General features: G+C 41.6%; 1 protein-coding gene across 1 annotated transcript in view; it reads right to left on the bottom strand.

The window, feature by feature from the left end:
* The window catches only part of HHIP (hedgehog interacting protein), a 111462-nt gene that overhangs the window by 26150 nt on the left and 63162 nt on the right, over positions 1–22150 (bottom strand). The window contains exons 5-8 of the mRNA XM_070756647.1: positions 10086–10237; positions 8379–8552; positions 5205–5348; positions 2572–2693 (exon numbers count right to left, since the gene is read on the bottom strand). Of these exons, the coding sequence (XP_070612748.1) occupies positions 2572–2693; positions 5205–5348; positions 8379–8552; positions 10086–10237 (592 nt within the window). The remainder of the gene's footprint in view (positions 1–2571; positions 2694–5204; positions 5349–8378; positions 8553–10085; positions 10238–22150) is intronic.

The following is a 22150-nucleotide window of genomic DNA, read 5'->3' as shown; positions in this document are numbered from 1 at the left end:
GTATATATGCACGTGAATGCGTATATGTACATGTGCGTCTATATGTAATATATATGTATATTACTATATATAGTATAATATAGTATAGTGTAGTGTAACAGCGTAGCGTAGCATAGTATAGTATTGTATAGTACAGTACATTACGCTGAATCTAAATAATTCACACAGGTTTACAATTCAGCTGCTCGTGAATATTGACTATGATTGAATAATGAAGTTTGGGAAATGTTTCTTATAGAAAAAGGATGATATATAGAAGAGAAAGAAACAAAGTAATAATCAAAACCCAACATTGGTTTCTCAAAAACAGATCATGCCAGACTAATCTTATTACATTCTTTGACAAAGTGACAAATTAGTGGACCAGAAGAATGTTGTCAATGTGGTTTACTTTGACTTCAGTAAGGCATTTGACAAAGTAGACCATAACCTACTATTAGATAAGCTAGAAAAATGTGGGATGGACAGAAATACGATCAGATGGATTCAAAAACTGGCTAACCAACTGCACTGAACATGTAGTGCTCAATAGGACTGAATTTACATGGAGGGATGTATGCACTGAGTACCCCATGGCTCTATTTTAGGCCTAGTACTGTTCACCATCTTCATCAATGACTTGGACAAGAGGATAGATGGGGAACTCATCAAATTTGCAGATGACACCAAACTGGCAGAAATAGCAAACTCTCTAGAAGATAGGCTCAAGATACAGAAGGATATTGACAGACTTGAACATTGGGTGCTATCAACAAAATAAAATTCAATGGTGAAAAATGTAAGGTTGTACATTTAGGCAAGGAAAACAAAATGCATAGGTACAGTATATGTGGTACATTGCTCAACAGTAGTAACTGTGAGAGGGGTCTTGGAGTCCTAGTGGACAACTATTTAAATATGAGCCAGCAGTGTGCAGCAGCTGCCAAAAAAGCCAACACAGTTCTAGGCTGCATTAACAAAGGGATAGAATTAAGATCATGTGAAGTGTTAATACCACTTAATAAGGCCTTGGTAAGGCCGTACTTGGAATACTGCATTCAGTTTTAGTGACCACGATGCAAAAAGGATGTTGAGGCTCTAGAAAGAGTTCAGAGAATAGCAACAAAAAGGATTAGGAGACTGGAGGTTAAAACATATGAAGAACAGTTGCAGGAACTAGGCATGTCTAGTTAAATTAAAAGAAGGATCAGAGGAGATATGAGTGTTCCAATATCTCAGGGCCTGCCACAAAGGAGAGGGAGCTAACTTATTCTCCAAAGCACCTGAGAGTAGAACAAGAACGAATGGGTGGAAACTAAACAAGAAAAAAAGTAACTTAGAACTAAGGAGAAATTTCCTGACAGTTAGAACAATTAATCAGTGGAACAGCTTGCCTCCAGAAGTTGTGATTGTTCCAACTCTGGACATTTTTAAGATGTTGGAAAAGCATTTATCTGAAGTAGTGTATGGTTTCCTGCCTAAGCAGTGGGTTGGACTAGAAGACCCCCAAGGTCCCTTCAAATTCTGTTATTATTGTTGTTGTTGTTGTTGTCATTGGCATCATCATTTTCATTATTAATTGAAAAGTAGATTCTGGGATTTCATTTAAAATAGATATGTTGGTGTTTCTGGTATCATTTAGTAGACTTTTGCAGAAAATAACATGATTTTAAGATTTGTTTAAAAATAAAGAGATTAGATATGGGATGAAGAGATACTTTGTTGTTTTTTAATAGGTCAATTATTAGAAAAAATTGACATTTGGTGTGATCAGTGGGCAGGAGTCTTTAGAGAGGAGTGACATATAAGTCCAAATAATAAATGAATAAATAATAAATAAATAAGTTACTTAATTTTTTTCCTCTTTTTCTCTCTGCTGCACTTATTTTTCTTTTATTTAGTATTTTATATGGCAATTATTTATATTCTATGTTTATTATTTTATAAATAAATTTTATAAGCTTTACACTTTTTCTTTTTGTCATTAATTTTTTTATTAGTTTTAATTTGTATAAATTAGTTTTTATTTGTATAAATGCCTAATACAATTATAATACAGAAAAATATCCACCATAAGGGGGAAAAAAGATGCCTACTGTACAGTGTTCCCTCGATTTTCACGGGGGATGCATTCCAAGACCGCCCACGAAAGTTGAATTTCCACGAAGTAGAGATGCGGAAATAAATACAGTACACCATTTTTGGCTATGGACAGTATCACAAGCCATCCCTTAACACTTTAAACTCCTAAATTACCATTTCCCATTCCCTTAACAACCATTTACTCATCATTATTACTGGTACTCACCATTGAATAAGACACAGTGATCCTGATATTTATAAACATAATTATTTATCAAGTATACTTATTTTTTTGTTATTTATTTGCAAAAATTATTAGTTTGGCGATGACGTATGATGTCATCGGGCAGGAAAAACTGTGGTATAGGCTATTCGCGAAGTTCGAACCCGCGAAAATCGAGGGAACACTGTATTCCTAAGATCTGGGCACTATACTGTTGCCATATTAAATTTTCTATCCATTATTTGAAGGGAATATGAATATTAAATGGTCCATGATCCAGAACTTACCATAATCTTTTCCTTTTACTATCTGAAGGATTCTTGCTGATGATCTGTTCTTCTCATTCGTGTCTGAACAAAGTATTGTTAAATTAATATTTACATCTGTTGGATGGTGATCCACTGCACACCTGTTCAAGGACATTGTTTTGTGATGACATGAACTAATTCATTTGTTTGCTATATATGACTTCTATTTTATATCACCAATGTATTTCTAATCACTGATGTTAAAGTGAACATTCTTAAAGGGAGCATTAAATAACAAACATATGCAAATGGAGAAATAGGATAACTCAGATTAGAAAATATAAATTCATAGGCAACTCGGTCAGAAAAGAGCAAATATATTTGAATTCCAGGCTTCCAGGAAAACAAAAAGTAAAAGAATGACTAGAACACAAAGAAACTTACATCCCAGTGAATACCAACCCAGTACCCAAATTGGACAACCAGATCAAGGGAAATTTCAGTGACTTCACTAAGGAAAGGGCAAATCAACAAAGAAGACCAGTGGTGGGTGAAATATAGTTGAACCAGTTTGCCACAGTTCTATGGATGCTTCAAGCCAGACATACCTCTCTGTCCAACTGTATCATTACCAAGGATTCCAACCTACAACATCTCTAAAGAATTGACTAAAAAGCTTGGACATTTCACAGCAGGAAGCAAATACTCTACACTCACCACTACGGTGTCTGCAAAGGATCAAAGATGTGATAACATCTTGGTCTCATTTGAAGTCACAACACTTAGACCCATTCTTATCCAAAGAATCCATGACAGCACACCCAAGCTAACCAAATACACCAAGATTGGAATAGCCACAGTCATGGATCTTATCAACCTTTGCATACCCACGTACTTTCAGTTTGATGAACAAATCTATCCATAAATCAAAGAAACACCCACGGGAATCACCCTTTTCAGGATTCCAAAGCAACAATAAAATCTCCCACAAGAGAAGCTGTGTAAGAACATTATTTATATAAGCACAAAACTCACCGTAGTAACCCTGAACATCAGAAAAAGGAAACAGATCGCAATATATAATATATTCCAATAAGATGGATAACCATGGAACTTAATCAAAAATTAACCAGTCAACACAATGCAGCACAACCAATATAAGCTGTGAAAAGGATAACACTGCCAGATCAAATACATCTCAGAAACCACTAACAAACTATTACAGCCACATGGCATCATAATAGCACATAAATCAACTAAAAATCTCCAAAACATCCTAAATCAACCAAAGACCCAGCAGCCCCAAAAGGAAAGGTAGAAGACATCTCCAGAGTACAGTATAATGCAATAGTGGGTTCTAAAACCCATTGCTACTGTTGTGGTTAGCTCTGGCTCAGCTCCTGCCCCAAGGACTGTGGATGTGGGGGAGACATCCACATGCTGCAGGCCTGTTTTGCCCCCGGTGGAATCTGCTGATGAAGGCTCCTCTGACCAAGAAGACATGAGTGACAGGGAGGAGGAGAGTGTGGCAGGCAGCTCAGAAGGAGATCAATTATCTAGATCCTCCTTGGATTCAGAACAAGAGTTAATGATACAGCCACGCATGCGGAGAGCGATGCATAGGCAACAACAACTGAGAGATTATTATCAAAGAAAACGAGGCCACCTGTGGTTGGGTGGGGCTGTGGTAATTAGTGAGGCTGCTATAAATAGCAGCCTGTGGGTTTGGCCATTGTGGAGGATTATCTGATCGTTGTATTTCGTGACTGCTTTACCGACTTTGACCTTTTGTGTGCTGATTTTTCCCCGCCTTGAAACTAAACCAGACCAAAGTGTGTTTCACTTTGTGAAAGAAGAAGGACTGTGAATTGCCTCACAGCTGCAAGCTAAGTATCACAGAACTGATAAGGGACTTGTACCAATTACCAGTTTGTTTGGAGACGAGTGCTCTTTACTATACCAAAAGAGGACTTGGTTTAAGTGACTTTTCATTATAAAGAACATTGTTTTGAATTTTCAAACGTGTGTGTGTCTGAAATTTGTACCTGTGAATTGTTTGGAGGAGTCAACCAGAGAGCCCGACAGAACGAAAGATATATGCAACATCTACATGCCTTTCAAAAGAGACAATTAAAAAGCCAAAAAAGAAACAAAAAGTCCCAATCAACTCCTTACCAGCAATCAACACCCACATGAGTTGAGAATTAATACCAAGATTAAAATTCAGACAATAAAAAAGGAAACAATATCCCAATCAAGGAACTGCCAAACAACTATAGTAAACAATAAACCCAATCAAGAAATCACCAAGACCACTTCCACCAACAGAAACAGGTAAGCCACTAAAATATAAAATGAAAGCAAACTTCATTCCCTATGAGTACTGATGGTGTCACCTAGTTTGGTGATGAAACACCTGCAAGAAAACAGCTAATTTCAGAAAGCAGCAAACACACCACAAACTAATCGTTCTAATTCTACACACCTATAGCTTCTTTTTCTCAATAGTAAAACAAGATTCCAAATACTTTTATGAAAAGCTACCATACTTTAGGCTATATTTATTTAGTGTCTTTATTCCCTATATTATTTTCCATATTGCTTTGATTAAGTTTTAGAAACTGCATTAATAGCCTTGTTCATTAAGCACAAGAAAAAGTATTTTTACATACCTGCCTGGATTATGGAGTCCATGCGCAAAAATTTCAGGAGGTTGATTAGTGCTGTTAAAATGTGGGTTAGACTGGGGTACGGAATAAGGCACATGGCAGAAATCAGTATCGACATCCAAGCGCAGTACTGAACCTGTGAAATCGCTGAGAAAGTTGGAGACAAGATAATTTATTTTTAAAAGGTATTTAACTTCTACTTTCTGTTTTGAACAATAGTCAACAATTGTCAGAGAATCTTTTAGAGGAGACATGATAAGGGGTGGGGCAAGGGAAGTCAAAATGATGCAAACAGCTTTCTGCCATTTCCTATGTATATTGAGATATTACATGTAGCCCAAAATTAGTGAGACTTGCGTTTTTGCAGAGTAACAAAATGTTGTTAAGAATGGAATACAGTATTCCCTCGATTTTCGCGGGTTCGAAATTCGCGAATAGCCTATACCACGGTTTTTCAAAAAATATTAATTAAAAAATACTTCGCGGTTTTTTCCCTATACCACGGTTTTTCCCACCCAATGACGTCATACGTCATCGCCAAACTAATAATTTTTGCAAATAAATAACAAAAAAAAAAATTGTTAATAAATAATTATGTTTATAAATATCAGGATCACTAAGTGTCTTATTCAATGGTGAGTACCAGTAATAATGGTGAGCAAATGGTTGTTAAGGGAATGGGAAATGGTAATTTAGGGGTTTAAAGTGTTAAGGGAAGGCTTGTGATACTTTCCATAGCCAAAAATTGTGCATTTACTTCCACATCTCTACTTCGCGGAAATTCGACTTTTGCGGGCGGTCTCGGAACGCATCCCCCGCGGAAATCGAGGGAACACTGTATTCAAAAATTTAGAATCAAAGTAGTATTACCATATTTTTTTACTTTTTGATTACATTTCAGTTTTGCTAATCCTTCCAATAATATATAGCTCAATCCACTGTATCTTTCTGGGCTTTGCGTCAAATTTGATTGATGCCAAACATATTTAAAATACTATCTGTATGGATATTACAAAATACATATAAATATATATCCACAGACATTAGTCTCTTTCTATATCTTTGCTTTAATCCTACTTGGAAGCAGTGAAGGGCTACCAAAATTTTTACTACCACACTGTGGGCGTGGCTTATGCAGGATGCCCTGCATTTTATTTCAACATCTTTCAGTGCAAATTGGGTGCTCTGGGGTGGAGCTCCATTTTCACTGCCCCACTGTGTTCCTCCAGTCCGGGCAGTAGACCACCCCTGCTTGGAAGTGACACATAGGTTTTAAGGTGTTGTGGTTAGCTCTGGTCCAGCTCCTGCCCCAAGGACTGTGGATGTGGGGGAGACATCCACATGCTGCAGGCCTGTTTTGCCCCACCCCCCCGGTGGAATCTGCTGATGAAGGCTCCTCTGACCAAGAAGACATGAGTGACAGGGAGGAGGAGAGTGTGGCAGACAGCTCAGAAGGAGGCCAATTATCTAGCTCCTCCTTGGATTCAGAACAAGAGTTAATGATATAGCCACACATGCAGAAAGTGATGCATAGGCAACAACAACTGAGAGATTATTATCGAAGAAAATGAGGCCACCTGTGGTTGGGTGGGGCTGTGGTAATTAGTGAGGCTGCTATAAATAGCAGCCTGTGTGTTTGGCCATTGTGGAGGATTATCTGATAATTGTGTTTCATGACTGCTTTACTGACTTTGACCTTTTGTGTGCTGATTTTTCCCCACTTTGAAACTAAACCAGAGCAAAGTGTGTTTCACTATGTGAAAGAAGAAGGACTGTGAATTGCCTCACAGCTGCAAGCTAAGTATCACAGAACTGATAAGGGACTTGTACAAATTACCAGTTTGTTTGGAGACCAGTGCTCTTTGCTATACCAAAAGAGGGCTTAGTTTATGTGAATTTTCATTATAAAGAACATTGTTTTGAATTTTCAAACGTGTGTGTGTCTGAAATTTGTACCTGTGAATTTTTGGGAGGAGTGTACTAGAGAGCCCGACAGAACGTAAGGGGTTTGTAATTTTTTTGTTATCAGACCTCCCCTTAGTGTAATCATAATATGCATACCTCCTCTAAAAATCTCAACATCAAAATGAGCACAAATGAACAATGAATTCAATACAATGATACTTGAGAAGGGTTTTCAGGTTATTCATGGACCTTGGACTCTATCTTCCCCTCCCCAAAGAAATATCCCTCACAATTTGGAAAATCTGAAAATCTTTAATTTTTATTGGTCATGTTTTTGTTTAATTTAAACCAGGTACAGTGGTACCTCAAGATACGAACCCCTCGTCTTATGAACAACTCGTGATACGAACCCGGGGTTCAGAAAAATTTTGCCTCTTCTTACGAACTTTTTTCGAGTTACGAACCGGCATTCGGAGACTGCTGGGAAGCCACCCGGCTGTTTTAAAAGGTGACAGCCGGGCAGCGGGGCTTCCCAGAAGCCTCCCGAACGCCGGTTCGTAACTCGAACAAAGTTCGTAAGAAGAGGAAAATTTTTTCTGAACCCCGAGTTCGGGGTTCGGGGTGGGTGGGTGCTGGAAAGCCCCCCAGGCCGGCTGCGACCTTTTAAAACAGCCGTGCCGCTTCCCAGCTGTCTCCTGAAGCCGAACGCGGAAGTTCGGCTTTGGCGTTCGGCTTCAGGAGACAGCTGGGAAGCGGCGCGGCTGTTTTAAAAGGTCGCAGCCGGCCTGGGGGGCTTCCCAGCACCCCCCCGGGTTCGGGGGGGTGCTGGGAAGCCCCCCAGGCTGGCTGTCACCTTTTAAAACAGCCGCGCGGCTTCCCAGCAGTCGCCGAAAGCCGTTTTTTGCGGGGTTTATTTGGTTGCATGGATTAATTGACTTTACATTGTTTCCTATGGGAAACAATGTTTCGTCTTACGAACCTTTCGTCATACGAACCTCCTCCTTGCACCAATTAAGTTCGTATCATGAGGTATTACTGTACTCATCTGAAAATGAGTAATAGATAATAAATAGCACAGCTTTAACAATTAAATTATTTATTATGAATTATTTCCAATTCTTTGTTATGGGGACAAATTTTAATTTATCATTCATTCAGTAAAGTGAAATTATGTAAGTTTAGAATGGCAATTATTTTCAAGAGCATAATTAGAGTGGAAATTTAAAAAAATACAAAGATAAAAAGGTATTTAGCTACTGGAAATTCTTATACCTTAGACCATCCATCTCCTCCATATCATCAATTGTGATCATTCCATCACCAAGGATTATGTATAAAAACCCATCAGCACCAAAAAACAGCTGTCCTCCAAGATGTTTTCTATGTAGTTCTGCAACTTCTAGGAAAGTTCTTGCCGTCCTCATGTCAACTTGGTGTGGATTCTTCCTGCAATAAAGGAGGAGAAAAATGAATCCCAATAATATACAGTGATACCTCGTCTTACAAACTTAATTGGTTCTGGGACACGGTTCTTAAGGTGAAAAGTTTGTAAGATGAAACAATGTTTTCCATAGGAATCAATGGAAAAGCAATTAATGCGTGCAAGCCCAAAATTCATCCCTTTTGCCAGCCTAAGCACCCGTTTTTGTGCTGCTGGGATTCCCCTGAGGCTCCCCTCCATGGGAAACCCCACCTCCGGACTTCCGTGTTTTTGCGATGCTGCGATTTCACTGAGGCTCCCCTTGCTGGGAAACCCCACCTCCGAACTTCCATTGCCAGCGAAGCGCCCGTTTTTGCACTGCTGGGATTCCCCTGCAGCATCACAAAAACATGGAATGGGAAATCCCAGCAGCGCAAAAACGGGTGCTTCACTGGCAACGGAAGTCCTGAGGCGGGGCATCCCAGCAGCAGCAGTGGGTTTGTAAGGTGAAAATAGTTTGTAAGAAGAGGCAAAAAAATCTTAAACCCCAGGTTTGTATCTCGAAAAGTTTGTATGACGAGGCATTTGTAAGACGAGGTATCACTGTATTTAACTTCAAAGTAGGTGTATCATTTTTGTTTCAATACTCTAAAATATTTTTCAATAGTTCAGAAAGACAGATAGCAATATAAAAAGTTGCTTGCCATAATACAAATGAATACAGTGGTACCTCTACCTAAGAATGCCTCTACTTAAGAACTTTTCTAGATAAGAACCGAGTGTTCAAGATTTTTTTGCCTCTTCTTAACAACCATTTTGTACCCGAGCCCGGAAATATTTCCTAGGAAATTTGAGAGCGGCACGAAGGCCCAGCCAGTTTCCTGCCATTCTCCCTTTAATCCCAGCCATCTCGGACTTTTCTGGGCTGCCAGAGGAGCCTTTCAGTGGCGCTTAAGGAAGCAGCACAGTAGCCACCTTTCAGCCAAAGGAGTGTACCATTATATATGTATATGTACCTCATCAATCAGAGTTTCATCTTTGATACACAAGTTGTAGGATTTCAAAGAGCAGAGAAGTGACAGAAATACTTTGAAGCATACTACACCCTAGACAACACTGTAGAGCACTGATGGCAAACCTTTTTTTCCTCGGGTGCCGAAACAGTGTGTGTGCACACCCATAATTGAATGTCTGAAGAGGGTAGAAACAGCTCCCTCCACCTCCTGGAGGCCCTCTGGAGGCCACAAACGGCCTGTTCCCCAACTTCTGGTGGATCCAGTAGGCTCGTGTTTTGTCCTCCCCAAGCTCCAAAGGCTTCCCTGGAGCCAGGGGAGGGTAAAAACGCCTTCCCCCATCCCTCCAGAGGCTCTTTGGAAGCCAAAAATTCCCTCCCAGCATCAGTGCAAGCCAAAAATCAGCTGGCTGGCACACCTATGCACATTGGAGCTGAGCTAGGGCAACGGCTTGTGTGCCAGAAGGTATGGCTTGGCGTGCCACCTGTGGCGCCCGTGCCATAGGTTCGCCATCGCTGCTGTAGAGATTGTGTATAGAATTCATACCTGGACACAGTGTATTCGACTATCCGAAGAATATGGTCATGAGGCCCGATAGCCCATCGTTCTTGATTGGTGGTATAAGACAGATAAAGCTTCCCATTTTTTTTGTAGTTGGGATGAAATGCAAGACTTAGGAGCCCTCTTTCGTCTCCCCCCTGCAAAACACAAAGAATTGTGACGTTAATTATGTTCCTTATTGTGTTAAAGAAACAGCCGCCCCTCGCTAGTTTCTTTCTGTCTTATGAGGAGTCTTTGCCAGGCTTCTTTCTTCTTTTTCTGCTTATGAGGAAAAGAATTAATAAAACACTTATTTTGGATTGGGTGATGGGGGCAGGGATGTTTCTTGAGAGTTGGAATAAGGCAAATGTTTTGTTATCAGTACACAGGCCTCTTTACCTCATAGAAACATAGAAGACTGACGGCAGAAAAAGATCTCATGGTCCATCTAGTCTGCCCTTATACTATTTCCTGTATTTTATCTTACAATGGATACAAAGGGGCATACATAAGTGCACTGGTGTGCCTTTCGTCCCCTGTCCAATTGTCTTTCCTTTCTTCCAACTATCCTATATATTCTCTTCCTTTCATATATCCTCTCCTCTAAGTTCACTTTCACCCTCTTTTATATTATCACATGTCTATCTTTCTTCCTATGTATTTGTGTATTGGACAAATGAATAAATAAATAAATAAATAAAATATGTTTATCCCAGGCATGTTTAAATTCAGTTACTGTGGATTTACCAACCACGTCTGCTCGAAGTTTGTTCCAAGGATCTACTACTCTTTCAGTAAAATAATATTTTCTCATGTTGCTTTTGATCTTTCCCCCAACTAACTTCAGATTGTGTCCCCTCTGTTCTTGTGTTCACTTTCCTATTAAAAACACTTCCCTCCTGGACCTTATTTAACCCTTTAACATATTTAAATGTTTCGATCATGTCCCCCCTTTTCCTTCTGTCCTCCAGACTATACAGATTGAGTTCATGAAGTCTTTCCTGATACGTTTTATGCTTAAGACCTTCCACCATTCTTGTAGCTGTTCAATTTTGTCAATATCTTTTTGTAGGTGAGGTCTCCAGAACTGAACACAGTCTTTCAAATGTGGTCTCACCAGCACTCTATATAGCGGGATCATAACCTCCCTCTTCCTGCTTGTTATACCTCTAGCTATGCAGCCAAGCATCCTACTTGCTTTCCCTACCACCTGACTGCACTGTTCACCCATTTTGAGACTGCCAGAAATCACTACCCCTAAATCCTTCTCTTCTGAAGTTTTTGCTAACACAGAACTGCCAATACAATACTCAGATTTAAATGTTTCGATCATGTCCCCCCTTTTCCTTCTGTCCTCCAGACTATACAGATTGAGTTCACCTCCACTTTAATGGAGTGAGTTTTGAGTATAATCTATGGGAAGCCATGCAGACAAGTTTAAGTGCTGGTGAGCATTCTTTCCTGGATTACTTGGTTGCCTGTTCTATGCAGAAGGCGAATCAAAAGCTCTATAATCAGCAGTCACTTCAAGTATCCGAGCTTTAAAACACAGTGCCAACTCCCACTGTCTTGGCAATCTGTTTAGAAAACAGTTAAATTGCTTGTGTAATATCTAAAGCTTTGTTTTACCCTGGAGGCAGCTACATCACTTGTCACAACTATGGTGGTCTGTTCATCAGAGCTAGCAAGCGTACTGTAGGTAATAAGCAGACTCCAAGTCTCTTTGCATAAAAGCATCACTTTGTATGGGGGCCTATAATGTACAGCTTTTTTATTATTTCAAAAGAAAAAGAAAGGAAGAAAAAGAAAGAAAGAAAGAAAGAAAGAAAGAAAGAAAGAAAATGCCCTAACATCTTTCTTTCATTATTTATGTATGCCACACAGATTAGTATAGTTACATGTTTAGCATCAGTTTCACATACTGTGACAATACAAATGTCAGCAAAAGAATACAGAAAGACAATATTTTTTTTAAAAAAGAGGACAGGCAGGAAGAGTTAGATCATAATTAGGAATTACAATAATCAGAAGCCCTCATTTCCCCCTTTCAAACAACATACAAGTATTCTTGCACTATGCACATGTTTATATCACAACGTACTGATGATATATTATTATTATTATTATTATTATTATTATTATTATTATTATTATTATTATTATGTCAATACAACACAGCAAACGAGATCACTATGCTGGATTTCGTATTTCATCACCAGTCGGGCACTTCCCAAGCACCTAGGACTGCGTGATGTAGTGGCGAATTATGTTTGCCGATCCCAGTAAAGTGGCCTTTTGCAATTGACAGATGGAAATTTTGTCAATTCTGATGGTTTTCAAATGTCCGCTGAGATCCTTTGGCACTGCGCCCAGCGTGCCAAGTACCACTGGGATCACTTTCACTGGCTTATGCCAGAGTCGTTGCAGCTCGATTTTTAGATCTTCGTATTTCACTAATTTCTCTAGCTGCTTCTCCTCAATTCTGCTGTCTCCTGGGATTGCGATGTTGATGATCCATACTTTCTTTTTCTCCACAATCAGGATGTCTGGTGTGTTATGCTTCAGAATTTGGTCGGAAGTCGGAAGTCCCACAGTAGTTTTGCTTGCTCATTTTCTACCACTTTTTTGGGCTTATGATCCCACCAGTTCTTTGCCACTGGTAAATGGTAGTTCCGGCACAAGTTCCAGTGGATCATCTGTGCCACAGCATCATGTCTATGCTTGTAGTCAGTCTGTGCAATCTTTTTGCAGCAGCTGAGTATGTGATCGATTGTTTCATCTGTTTCTTTACAGAGTCTGCACTTTGGATCGTCTGTTGATTTTTCAATTCTGGCTTTGACAGCATTTGTTCTAATGGCCTGTTCTTGTGCCGCCAGTATTAGTCCTTCTGTCTCCTTTTTGAGTGTTCCACTTGTAAGCCATGACCAGGTCTTTTCTTTATCCACTTTGCCTTCAATCTTCTCCAAGAACTGGCCATGCAATGCTTCTTCTTCTTCTTCTTCTTCTTCTTCTTCTTCTTCTTCTTCTTCTTCTTCTTCTTCTTCTTCTTCTTCTTATTATTATTATTATTATTATTATTATTATTATTATTATTATTTATTAGATTTGTATGCCGCCCCTCTCCGTAGACTCAGGGCGGCATACAAATCATATAAACATGTTCCCATAAATGATAGAAAGATTAAGGTCCAGTTGCAATCATATTAATTAATCAGAGTTAATTCAGTTATAAGTAATTTATGCACTGTTGATTTTAATGGATTTATTCTATGTAACTCTGAAAATTATATGTGAGACTAACTAATGTTTTAATACTACCCTGTTTTCCCCAAAATAAGACATCCCCTGACAATAATAATTAATAATTAATTCATAATTCATAATTTACTAGATTTGTATGCCGCCCCTCTCCGAAGACTCGGGGCGGCTCACAACAATAATAAAAAACAATATTATAGCGAAACAAATCTAATATTAAAAAAGAAGCATATAAAACCCTATCATATTTAAAAACCAAACAACACATACATACCAAACATAAAATATAAAGAGTCTGGGGTAAAGGTGTCTCAACTCCCCCATGCCTGGCAGTATAGATGGGTCTTGAGTAGTTTACGAATAAGCCCAATCGGGCTTTTGAATGCATGGCAATAAGGCCAAGTGCTTATTTCAGGGTTCAAAAAAAATATAAGACAGGGTTTTATTTTCGGAGAAACGCGGTATGTATATGGGAAGAAATAAGTGTGTGTGTTCTCTTTCCTCTTTTCTGCTTCATAACAAGAGAAATAAATCCAGTTTCCTTTTCTCTGGATCCAATAGAATTCCAGAATTTATTTAATAAAAGATGAAAATATTATATTGGAGCACTTTATGCAATATTTGCGGATGAACCATCCTATAAAGTTAAGCTGCTTAGCTGAAATGATCAAAATACAGAAAGTTACTTAGGCACATGAAGGTCTGTCCACTATTCTCTTCTGTTCTCCCCCTCCCAATTCCCCCTTGATATGCTACACTAGGGGCCACCATCAGAGAACATTCCCAAATTTCCATTGAATTTTAGGTGAAGCTTGTATGGCAGCAGGTAGGTCCATTCTCAGAGTTTCACTGCTCTTTGGATCCTAGCCAGAGTTCACTAGGCAGCATTTTCAATAGCCTGATAAGTACTTCTCCAATTAGCAGCATGTAGGATGAAAGCTTTGCAAAACCATCAATCCCTTCTTTTTAAAATTCATAAATGAAACTATTGCAGAGCAGCTTCGAAGTTACTTGGACATTCTGATGCCAGTTTTCCTCTAAAGGACATAATGGAACAATAACAATCTGAACCCTAATTATTCTTAATTTAATTGTCTTTCACTTGAATAACATTTTATATAATTTATATACGCAGGAAGAGGGAGATTGTGATCCCGCTATATAGAGCGCTGGTGAGACCACATTTGGAATAGTGTGTTCAGTTCTGGAGACCTCACCTACAAAAAGATACAGTAAGACCTCACCTATCGCTGGTGTTACGTTCCAGACCCGGCCGCGATAGGTGAAATCCGCGATGGGGAATTTATCGACTGATAGTATTTATTTAAGTATTTATATTGTAATTGTTTGGTAAGTTTTCATTATTTTAAGTGTTTATAAACCCTTCCCACACAGTATTTATTTTAGATACAGTATTTAAATACAGTATTTACCATTTTAGATATATATTTTTTGAAAAACCTGCCGATCGAGTTCCGCGGGCTGTTTAAATCTGCCGATCGACTTCCTCAGAAACCCGCGAACCAGCGAAGATCCGCGAATGATTTTTCTCATTAATATTTCTTGAAAACCCGCGATGAAGTGAAGCCGCAGTAGGTGAAGCGCGGTATAGTGAGGGACTACTGTATTGACAAAATTGAACAGGTCCAAAGACGGACTACAAGAATGGTGGAAGGTCTTAAGCATAAAGCGTATCAGAAAAGACTTAATGAACTCAATCTGTATAGTCTGGAGGACAGAAGGAAAAGGGGGGACATGATCAAAACATTTAAATATGTTAAAGGTTTAAATAAGGTTCAGGAGGGAAGTGTTTTTAATAGGAAAGTGAACGCAAGAACAAGGGGACACAATCTGAAGTTAGTTGGGGGAAAGATCAAAAGCAACGTGAGAAAATATTATTTCACTGAAAAAGTAGTAGATCCTTGGAACAAACTTCCAGCAGACGTGGTTGGTAAATCCACAGTAACTGAATTTAAACATGCCTGGGATAAACATATATCCATTGTAAGATAAAATACAAAAATAGTATAAGGGCAGACTAGATGGACCATGAGGTCTTTTTCTGCCGTCAGTCTTCTATGTTTCTATGTTTCTATACACTTCACTGACTCCTCATTTTTTCGCTGTAAACCTATGTTCATATTGCTTCCAGAAAAAGCAGCCTGAAAATTTCTGAAAACAGCTGTTGCCATTCAAAGATCTAATTTACATTTAACTGACATATACTTTTAACAGAAATGAAATTCTAGCAAGTTTTTTTTTATTATAAGTTTTTCAATAATGTAGAAAGTACTGCTATAATTATTGGCACCTTTTCCAAATTAATGGCATGTGTTGGGATTCCATCAACATTTAAAAATTAAATTCCTTTTTTTTAAACAAAAAGCACTGACCACAGTGCAGCGATAAGCTGAATCTGTTAAAAATAATAAACCCACATTTATCAAAATACACAGTCTAAATGATTTTGAAATCCATTTTCTATTAAAACGTCTACCTTTCTTTAGGGAGAAAGTTGAAAATTAGCATTTGACAGGAAACTAAGCCATATATTGTGAAACAGAGTCGACTGACAATGAGTCAGTCGAGGTGACTGGGGCTAAACGTCTTTGTCCATCTGTCTGGGAGGAGTTTGACTTGGTGACACCTGATGAAGTGGACAAAGCCATTGGAGCTGTGAGTTCCGCCACCTGTTTACTGGATCCGTGTCCCTCTTGGCTGGTTTCGGCCAGTCGAGGGGTGACACGGAGCTGGGTCCAGGAGATTGTCAACGCCTCCTTGGGGAGGGGGTCCTTTCCGCCACTTTATAAGGAGGCGGTTGTGCGCCCCCTCCTCAAGAAGCCTTCCCTGGACCCAGCCGTGCTTAATAACTACCGTCCAGTCTCCAACCTTCCCTTCATGGGGAAGGTTGTCGAGAAGGTGGTGGCACTTCAACTCCAGCGGTCCTTGGATGAAGCCGATTATCTAGGTCCTCAGCAGTCTGGATTCAGACCCGGCTACAGCACGGAAACTGCTTTGGTCGCGTTGATGGATGATCTCTGGCGGGCCCGGGACAGGGGCTTGTCCTCTGTCCTGGTGCTCCTTGACCTCTCAGCGGCTTTCGATACCATCGACCATGGTATCCTTCTGCGCCGGCTGGAGGGGTTGGGAGTGGGAGGCACTGTTCTTCAGTGGTTTTCCTCCTACCTCTCCGGTCGGTCGCAGTCGGTGTTAGTGGGGGGTCAGAGGTCGACCCCGAGGTTTCTCCCTTGTGGGGTGCCTCAGGGGTCGGTCCTCTCCCCCCTGCTATTTAATATCTACATGAAACCGCTGGGTGAGATCATCCAAGGGCATGGGGTGAGGTATCATCAATATGCCGATGATACCCAGTTGTACATCTCCACCCCATGTCCAGTCAACGAAGCAGTGGAAGTGATGTGCCGGTGCCTGGAGGCTGTTGGGGCCTGGATGGGTGTCAACAAACTCAAACTCAACCCAGACAAGATGGAGTGGCTGTGGGTCTTGCCTCCCAAGGACAATTCTATCTGTCCGTCCATTACCCTGGGGGGGGAATTATTGACCCCCTCAGAGAGGGTCCGCAACTTGGGCGTCCTCCTCGATCCACAGCTCACATTAGAAAAACACCTTTCAGCTGTGGCGAGGGGGGCGTTTGCCCAGGTTCGCCTGGTGCGCCAGTTGCGGCCCTATTTGGACCGGGAGTCATTGCTCACAGTCACTCATGCCCTCATCACCTCGAGGCTCGACTACTGTAACGCTCTCTACATGGGGCTACCTTTGAAAAGTGTTCGGAAACTTCAGATCGTGCAGAATGCAGCTGCGAGAGCAATTATGGGCTTCTCCAAGTATGCCCATATCACTCCAACACTCCGCAGTCTGCATTGGCTGCCGATCAGTTTCCGGTCACAATTCAAAGTGTTGGTTATGACCTATAAAGCCCTTCATGGCACCGGACCAGAATATCTTCGGGACCGCCTCCTGCCGCACGAATCCCAGCGACCGGTTAGGTCCCACAGAGTTGGCCTTCTCCGGGTCCCGTCGACTAAACAATGTCGTCTGGCGGGACCCAGGGGAAGAGCCTTCTCTGTGGGGGCCCCGACCCTCTGGAACCAGCTCCCCCCTGAGATTAGGATTGCCCCCACCCTCCCTGCCTTTCGTAAACTCCTTAAGACCCACCTTTGCCGTCAGGCATGGGGGAACTAAAACACCTCCCCCTTGCCCATGTTGTTTTGTTGATTGATTGACTGTGTGCCTGTTTTTTATATATACTGTTTTTTTTATGAGATTATTAATTTCAATTGGAATCTGGATGGGTGGGCATTGGATTTGGTATTGTGTACTGTACTGTTTTTTTTTTATTATTGTTGTGAGCCGCCCCGAGTTTGCGGAGAGGGGCGGCATATAAATCCAATAAACCTAAACCTAAACCTAAACCTAAACCATATACATTTATATGAAATGGATCATCATATTATAGAAACATAGAAGTCTGACGGCAGAAAAAGACCTCATGGTCCATCTAGTCTGCCCTTATACTATTTCCTGTATTTTTATCTTAGGATGGATATATGTTTATCCCAGGCATGTTTAAATTCAGTTACTGTGGATTTATCTACCACGTCTGCTGGAAGTTTGTTCCAAGGATCTACTACTCTTTCAGTAAAATAATATTTTCTCACGTTGCTTTTGATCTTTCCCCCAACTTCAGATTGTGTCCCCTTGTTCTTGTGTTCACTTTCCTATTAAAAACACTTCCCTCCTGGACCTTATTTAACCCTTTAACATATTTAAATGTTTCGATCATGTCCCCTCTTTTCCTTCTGTCCTCCAGACTATACAGATTGAGTTCATTAAGTCTTTCCTGATACGTTTTATGCTTAAGACCTTCCACCATTCTTGTAGCCCGTCTTTGGATCTGTTCAATTTTGTCAATATCTTTTTGTAGGTGAGGTCTCCAGAACTGAACACAGTATTCCAAATGTGGTCTCACCAGCGCTCTATATAGCGGGATCATAATCTCCCTCTTCCTGCTTGTTATACCTCTAGCTATGCAGCCAAGCATCCTACTTGCTTTCCCTACCGCCTGACTGCACTGTTCACCCATTTTGAGACTGTCAGAAATCACTTCCCCCTAAATCCTTTTCTTCTGAAGTATTTGCTAACACAGAACTGCCAATACAATACAGTGATCCCCCGCTCGTTGCGAGGGTTCCGTTCCAGGACCCCCCGCAACGAGCGGGTTTTCGCGAAGTAGCGCTGCGGAAGTAAAAACACCATCTGTGCATGCGTGCCCTTTTTTCATGGCCGCGCATGTGCAGATGGTGTTTTTTACTTCCGCACCTGGGAAGACCCCTGCCCAACAGCTGAGGAGCCGCCTGCCCGCCCGCCTGCCCGCCGCTTGTCCGGCCGCCGCTGGTGCCGCTGCCGCTGGTGCCGCCGCCGCTGGTGCCGCCGCTGCTGGTGCGGCCGCCGCTCGTGCTTTCGGAGCTCCTCCGGCGTCACCCGGCTTCTGGTAGAAGCCTTCTCTCTTTTTTTTCTTGCGGCGAGCCCGAGCCGTTCCTCTCTCGACCGCAGCCGAGCTTCCCTCGGCCCCCTTTGGCCCCGTCGCCTCCTCCCCGCCTGCTTTTCCTCGCCAAGCGCACAAAAAAAAAGAGAGAAGGCTTCTGCCAGAAGCCGGGTGACGCCGGAGGAGCTCCGAAAGCCGTAGAAGAAGAGTCTCGCAGGTGGGGAGGAGGCGACGGGGCCAAAGGGAGCCGAGGGAAGCTCGGCTGCGGTCGAGAGAGGAACGGCTCGGGCTCGCCGCAAGAAAAAAAAGAGAGAAGGCTTCTACCAGAAGCCGGGTGACGCCGGAGGAGCTCTGAAAGCCGGCTAGCGGCTTTCCCCCCGCAAGAACTCTTGAGAGGAACAGCAAAAAGGCCACTCAGGCGCGTCTCCTGAGGGGAAGCCAGCGCCACCCGCCCTTCACCCGCCCACGCCGTTGCTCGCGCCACTCAGCTGGGAAGCGGGGCTGGGGTTTCCCCGCCGCCCATGCAAAGGGGAAACCCCGGCAAGAGGGGAAGACCCAGGGAAGCCGCCCAGCAGCTGATCTGCCCGGCAAACTCCACCATCTACGCATGCGTGGCCATAGAAAGAAAAAGGGCGCGCATGCACAGATGGTGTTGTTTACTTCCGGGTTGAAAAATCGCAAATTACCCTGTTCGCAATGGTCGGGGACGCAATAACCGGGGGATCACTGTACTCAGATTGAGGATTCCTTTTCCCCAAGTGCATTATTTTACATTTGGAAAAATTAAACTGCAGTTTCCATTGCTTTGACCATTTATCTAGTACAGCTAAATCATTTGCCATATTACAGACGCCTCCAGGAATATCAACCCTATTGCACACTTTAGAGTCATCGGCAAATAGGCAAACCTTCCCTACCAAACCTTCCCCTATGTCCCTCACAAACATATTTAAAAGAATAGGACCCAGAACAGACCCTTGTGGCACACCGCTTGTAACCTGACTCTGCTCAGAATACTTGCCGTTAACAATAACTCTCTGATGTCTACGCCGATCACTCGACACATTGAGATAATTCTGTATTAGGTTATGAAAAAACTGAAATGAAATTCATGGCTTAATCACTATGTGCTTTACTTAACAAATATAAAAGGGCAAGAAGCTTTGGTTGGACCCTCATCTATATTTCTAAAAACTGTCTTATTCAAATCAGCTGTATCTAGAAGCTACCCATTTGTCCTTCCCATTAACCTGACATGAAAATAATACAGGTACAGTATTCCTCAACTTACAACAGTTAATTTAGTGATCATTTAAAGTTACAACAGCAATGAAAAACTGAGTTATGGCCATTTTTATGGCACCCTCTTGGCCAGATGGTCAAAATTCAAATGCTTGACAACGGACTCATGACAATTGCACTATCCCAGGATTGTGTAATCATTATTATTATTATTTTTTTATTATTTATTAGATTTGTATGCCGCCCCTCTCCATAGACTCGGGGCGGCTCACAACAATAACAAAGACAATGTAAGAACAAATCTAATAATTTAAAAAACACTAAAACCCCCATTATTAAAATCAAGCATACACACAAACATACCATGTATAAACTGTATAGGCCCGGGGAAGATGTCTCAGTTCCCCCATGCCTGACAGAAGAGATGGGTCTTAAGAACTTTATGAAAGGCAAGGAGGGTGGGGGCAGTTCTGATCTCCGGGGGGAGCTGGTTCTAGAGGGTCGGGGCCGCCACAGAGAAGGCTCTTCTCCTGGGTCCTGCCAAACGACATTGTTTAGCCGACGGGACCCGGAGAAGGCCAACTCTGTGGGACCTAACCGGTCGCTGGGATTCATGCGGCAGAAGGCGGTCCCGGAGATATTCTGGTCCGGTGCTATGAAGGGCTTTATAGGTCATAACCAACACTTTGAATTGTGACCGGAAATTGATCAGCAACCAATGCAGACTGCGGAGTGTTGATGTAACATGGGCATATTTGGAAAGCCCATGATTGCTCTCGCAGCTGCATTCTGCACGATCTGAAGTTTCCGAACACTTTTCAAAGGTAGCCCCATATAGAGAGCATTGCAGTAGTCGAACCTCAAGGTGATGAGGGCATTAGTGACTGTGAGCAGTGAGTCCCGGTCCAGATAGGGCTGCAACTGGTGCACCAGGCGAACCTGGGCAAACGCCCCCCTCGCCATAGCTGAAAGATGTTTCTCTAATGTGAGCTGTGGATCGAGGAGGGCGCCCAAGTTGCGGACCCTCTCTGAGGGGGTCAATAATTCCCCCCCCCAGGGTTATGGATGGACAGATGGAATTTTCCCTGGGAGGCAGAACCCACAGCCACTCCGTCTTATCTGGGTTGAGTTACCCATCCAGACCCCAACAGCCTCCAGGCACCGGCATATCACTTCCACTGCTTCGTTGACTGGCCTTGGGATCATATTTGTAACCTTCTGACAAGCAAAGTCATTTAACAATCAGGTTATTAACAACTGCAGTGATTCACTTAACTGTGACAATAAACATTGTAAAATGGGGCAAAACTGAACAAATGTTTGGCCCAAGAGCTGATAAAGTAGACTCCAACACATGTCTCAGTTAGCAACATATATTTTGGCCTCAATTGTGGTTATAAGTCAAGGACTACAATGTACATTTCTATTATTTTAACACAATGAGTTAAAATCCCCCAAATTATTATTATCAGGATATGAAAAGTAATAGATTCCCAAGAAATAATGAGTTTTAAAGTATTTTGAAACTTGGTCACTTTCAATTTTCCTCCTTTTCCTTTCTTTTCTGTAATTGCATGGATAATGCACATCTTGGCATTTCAGTGACAAAACACCTAAGATTCTTTAAAAAAATTACTTTATATAGTTATTCAGCATAAGAGCATTGATAAGCAGCATCTCTTTGTTCTATGTCATGCTGAAAACGATAGCTGGTCTCCGCATACAGTATACACAGTGTAAGGCTTCCACACACTGTATATAGAAAAGCTTCAAAGCTCCAGTTCACAGAGCTTACAAAACTTTTGCCAGACCCATCCTCGAATACAGCTCATCTGTTTGGAACCCATATTGCATCTCAGACATTAACACCCTTGAAAATGTCCAAAGATACTTCACCAGAAGAGCCTTCACTCCTCCACTCGAAATAGAATACCCTACAAGACTAGACTTTCAATCCTGTGCCTAGAAAGTTTAGAACTAAGACGCCTTAAACAAGATCTAAGTATTGCCCACAAGATCATATGCTGCAACGTCCTGCCTGTCGGCGACTACTTCAGCTTCAACCACA

Source organism: Erythrolamprus reginae, chromosome 7 (assembly GCF_031021105.1).
Source record: "Erythrolamprus reginae isolate rEryReg1 chromosome 7, rEryReg1.hap1, whole genome shotgun sequence".
Classification (NCBI taxonomy): domain Eukaryota; kingdom Metazoa; phylum Chordata; class Lepidosauria; order Squamata; family Dipsadidae; genus Erythrolamprus; species Erythrolamprus reginae.
Note: the sequence above shows the minus strand (reverse complement) of the source record. Positions and strands in the feature narration are given on the sequence as shown.